General features: G+C 38.7%; 1 protein-coding gene across 2 annotated transcripts in view; it reads left to right on the top strand.

Annotated features, from left to right (window-relative positions):
• cdh13 (cadherin 13, H-cadherin (heart)) overlaps positions 1 to 5,262 on the top strand; it is a 382,609-nt gene that overhangs the window by 156,544 nt on the left and 220,803 nt on the right. For both annotated transcript variants that reach the window (XM_005734745.2, XM_005734746.2), the window contains exon 4: positions 1,951 to 2,058. In XM_005734745.2, the coding sequence (XP_005734802.1) occupies positions 1,951 to 2,058 (108 nt within the window). The remainder of the gene's footprint in view (positions 1 to 1,950; positions 2,059 to 5,262) is intronic.

Consider the following 5,262-nt stretch of genomic DNA (forward strand, 5'->3'; position numbering starts at 1 on the left):
AAAGTGCTTCACACAAGGATGACAAAGCGTAAAACAAAACAGACAACAGTCAACAAAATGCAATTCTAAAAAGATGTGTTTTTAGTTGTTTTATGAAAGAAGCTACTGAGTCCAGAGATCTTATGCCCAGTGGGACAGAGTTCCACAGTCTGGGAGCCACAGTGGCAAAAGCTCTGTCTCCCTTAGTTCTCAACTTTGTCTGATGAATGAAAGTAGACCATGGTCACATGACCTAAGAGGCCTGCTATGAACATAAGGCTGTAGAAGCTCAATGGTGTAGGCAGGAGCTTGAACCAGAATCTTGAAGTGGACTCTGAATTCGACGGGGAGCCAGTGCAGCTGTATTAGCAACGGTGTGAGTACTTCGATGTTTTGGTCAGAAGTCTTGCTGCAGCGTTTTGAACAATCTGCAGACGCTCCAGGGAGTTTCAGTTTAAACATGTAAACAGTGAATTACAGTAGTCCAGTCTTGATGAAATGAAAGCATGAATGACAATCTCCAGTTCAGTGCGAGATACAATTGCGCTTACTTTGGAAATGTTTCTTAAGTGATAAAACCGAACCAAAGATTTGACGTGAACATCCAAAGTGAGAGCCGGGTCGAAGATTACCCCGAGGCTCCTGATAGACGATTTCACAAATGTTGCAAGAGGACCAATAGCATTCATTATCTTAGGTACATGTCTGTCAGGAGCACATACAAGGACTTCAGTCTTTCCTTCGTTGAGTTGGAGGAAGTTGTCAGCCATCCAAACTTTAATGGATTCTTAGCACTCATTCAAAATCTTGGGTCTTGAAAGAAATGTATAACTGGTTATCGTTGGCGTAGTAGTGGTAGCAGATGTCTTTAAAGGGGCTCAAAATGCTGTGCTGGTGGGGAAGTAGATATATTAAGAGCAATAAAGGCCCCAGCACAGAGCCATGTGGCACACCACGGGACGTGGAAGATGACCTGTACTTAGAGACTGCCACAAAAAGTAACGTTCATACAGATATGAAGAGAACCACTCTAAGGCAGATCCAGATACACCGACCCAGTATTTCAGCCTTTCACGTAGGATGTGATGGTCAACGGTGTCAAAGGCCGATGTGAGATCCAACATCATCAGAACAGAACATTTTCCTGCATCGTTTTGCATCAAAGTAATGCGTCAAACAAACGTGTGAGCTCCTCGGCTGAAGTCCAGGTGTTCAGGCAATCGGTGAACTGCCCTGCCGTGATATTTCATCACTGTGTGCTAGCAGCCTAGGTTACAGCTTCCTGGGGTCATTTCTAGGCATTATTTTCATCAGAGCAGAAAGATCCGAGATTTCAAAAGGAAAGGGAGAATTTTTCCCTATATTACACAGCAAAAAGCATGTCTTTGTTTACAGCAGCAGGAGGGTGGAAGATAAAATTAGATTATGCTATTGTGTTCTCAAGAGCAAAAGCAACATTTCAGATGGGCTCCTTCTGCTCGAACAGTTCAATTACTTTACCAAAACCTTGCCTTTGCTCATTTCTTCATTTTTACCATTTCTTGTGAGCTTTGTTTTGAATTTGCTTTCTACTTTTCTCTCCCATCCTTATTTAACATACGGGCTGAATACATATAAATAAAGAATTTAAGATTTAGTGAGAGCAGCAGAGTTTTCCCAGAGACTATGTCCTTATCTCCAAATGTGTAAGGCATATGGTGCTGACTGCCAGATGCAGATGTTCAGCTTGTTTGCATCATATGTTATATATACAACTCTCCTTTAAAAAAGGAAAAGAAAGAAATTTCTCTAAGAGTAGCTGTATTAACAGTTTTATTGCATTCAGTGCACACTTAACAACTCGCTATGTATGTGTGTGTGTTTAGATGTTGTTGTGGGGTTTTCGGGTAATTAAAAATGTTGATAGACATTATGTAGCTATTTCAGTTATTGCCAGTTTCAATGATATGGTTTCTCTTCTGTGTTTTGTAGGATATCGTGGGTCAAAAGCTGCCGTACAGATCTAAGAGATCCCTGCTGGTTCCTAATATATCTATAAGTGAGAATGAGCGAGGTCCCTTTCCCAAGTTCATTGGCCAGGTAAGGAACACATGCTCCTATCATCCCAGATACAGCCATTGTTTAAAGTGCATTAAATAGCAATTTTAAAAGCGTATTTTTCATAAAAAATAAGTTAAAACTGAAATGGCTCTCTTTCCTGTCTTTTTTAACCACAGACTTATTTACAAAATATATAAAATGTTGTTTTTATTTTCTTCCAAAAACACTAAGGCAGATTTTCTTATTAATTTACTTTCATGTATGGAATAAATTGACCTTTGACCTTTATAGTGTTGTTTTTTTAGACAATATATTCATATTTTACAGTTCTTGCCAATATTCAACGCATGTAGGAGTCATTTATCCTGCACACAGTCAAAAGCAGAGTAATTACCAGACTGAACTGTTTTTAATTGCCCACTTGTCTGCTTTATTTTGACAAGCTATGATGATTGAAAAAATGCTAATCAGATTATTATTGTTACATTTTTGAGGGAGATTTGATGTGTGAAAATTAATTAAATTGTGTAAATACTTTCTTTAATTACTGTTTATAAAATATTAATTGCATTAAATGTCGGGGCCTGTTGTTAACATTTGGAGCACTAATGCCACACGCTTGTGTTTATTCTGCACTGACATGGATGGTTTTTTTAATAAATATGGTTACTTGTAACCATATAAAGTGGAGACGTTTACCCACCAAAAAGCTGTTTTTGCTGCTTTTGAAAATATCCTTTCATAACAGATGTTTACTGGATGACACAGTGTTATATTTAAAAGCTGTTGTTGTTTGAGAAATGACTTCGTAGTCAAAGAAGTTGAGTTAGTTCTTTAAATGATCGACGCAGGTGGAGCGTTTTATTCTGAGATCAAGTATGACACGTGCCGCCACGTGGAGAGGAAGGTAAACCAGATGTTCATTTTCATCTATAGTTTGTCACGCTCGGATTTCGGTTTAAATGGTGATTTTCAGTTTATTAAAGAACTAACAATAACATCCTGACATGGAGTGACTTTCATGTGTTTTGGGCCAGATCAAAATTCTTGACAAAATAATAAAAAAATTAAAGATTTTTTGTTTTTCAGATTAAAGCGCTAAACTATTTTGATATATGTACAAGTGTTGCAGCGTAACATGTATCTATAAACTATATATATTACAGTGTTAGTATATGTGTAATAATGTTTTATGACCTTAAAAAATGTAACATGGCAATTTTAAATTTAAAGTTGATGTATGATAAAAGACCTTTCAACCTCGGCACATCTCTATCAAACAAATAGAACTAATGAATAGAAAAATAACAACACATTTTCATACAATCTGTTCTTGGTGATCAGTCGTTTTTCTTATCTGTAATTTTATTATTTTACATCCTTTTATCAGTTTAAGCCAAAACGATCAGCTTTGGACCCTTTTTGTAAAGAAAACTCTGATACATACATAATCTTCAGTTAAGGGTCGAGTGTGCAAACATTTGCAAACATCCCTGAATTTAAACCTTCATGTGCACGTTTATTAAAACACAAATGTGAAACGTGTGTTACAGAAAAAAGTTTAAATTTGGACTTTTGGTAAATTCTCTCCGCAGCATGTTGCCTGATTCTTTCATCACAGAAAAGAAACTAAGTGTGTGTCCTGGTGACAAAGCAAAGGGGACGCAGCTGATTACTTGTATGGGAGATTAAAAACATTAATAACTTGCTCGACACTCTAAAGTTTCTCTCTCAGACGTGTTTTATTTCACTTTTTCACATGCAACATGTAAATCACTTTCAGAACAAACGATCAACCAAAAGTCAAACACTTGCCTGTGTAAGGTATTTATATTGATCTGTATTACAAAGCTTTGATTTATGAGCTTTGCTCTAAGGCTGGGCACTGAGAGATCATCCACAGCTCTCAATGCTCACTCAGACTAAAATAAAAAAGATATCCCTCTCTGAGCCTTGCACATAACAGATAATTGTGCCCTGGAGAGCATGACCACGGCACAAAGCCCGGCTCTACCCCTCATACTAATGCTGTGCTCAGTATGGTCCCTGTAAAGCCTGGAGATACAAGGTTGGACTGGACCAAGTGTGTCAGACCACCAGGTGATACTTTTGCGGGACAGCTGTTGGCCGTGGGGTCGTGCAAATTTCTTGCCTTGCCAACAGCAGGAAGATAAGAGTCAGCAGAATAGAGTAATCTGTATGGGACACATTATTTCTGCAGTATGCTCTGGACCTGACTGGGCAGAGCGTTAACCAGTGATACAGGAGGAGCAGTTCACCCTGCGCAGTACTTATGCATTCAAACGAGCAACAGGAGCATTGTGCCTACATGACATTCATTATTTTCTCACTCTCTTCTTCCACTGGGATGCTTTAACCGTCCTTCTAGTTTCCCAATTCCTGCTTCTCATCACTGTTTGTGCATTCCATACATTCATGCCGGTACCCCTTCATCCCTCAGCTCTGCATGAGAAGACAGGCTAATGTTGGCTATTTTACCTAATAGAAGCTATGTGTTGGTGACTTGGCGGAATTGATTTTCCACACCAATAGCTTTTCTTCTTCTTATACAACCGTACTACTTCCATGTGGCAGCCATTCATTTTTCATCCTTCCTTCTTCCCTCTGAGAGATAAGCAGCGAGAAACACTGAGAGGAATACAATTTGAATGTGTGTGCATATGTGCACATGTGCAATGTGTGTGTGTACTTTGGGGGGGTCAGCTGTCAGCAGGGCTCACAGGGGAAGGCTAAGAACCTTGTTGTTTATGTCACACCTCCTGCTAGCTGTGGAAGTGTTTTGATACAGAGGTCTCCCCCCTGCCCTCCCTCCGGAGCCCTTAAACAGCTCACACAACAGCTGGAACATGCATTGAAACAGATATGCTTAAACGTTTCTCTTTGTAGATGCCACTTCAGTCTCTGCTAATAGGACCATTTTTAGACTGTTGTATTTAGGAAGACAAGTCAGTCAAATCAGCCCATGTGGTCTAAATACTTCATCTTAAAAGGTTTTTTATTTTATTTTTTATTTTCATTTTTTGCCTTCTTGTTTGGGATTAAGTGTGAGTCATTCTGTCATGTGGGGATAGAAGGCTGATAAAATAACTTCAAGCTTCAGGCCGAAATGTTTTCCTTGACCTATAAATATTAGGGGTGCAACGATACTGAACCGTTCGATACAGTGCTTTCGGTTCAGTACGCATATGTATCGAACAATACAAAATTTTTTATTTATTTTAT

Source organism: Pundamilia nyererei, unplaced genomic scaffold (assembly GCF_000239375.1).
Source record: "Pundamilia nyererei isolate P.nyererei 1_Seehausen unplaced genomic scaffold, PunNye1.0 scaffold00060, whole genome shotgun sequence".
Lineage (NCBI taxonomy): Eukaryota > Metazoa > Chordata > Actinopteri > Cichliformes > Cichlidae > Pundamilia > Pundamilia nyererei.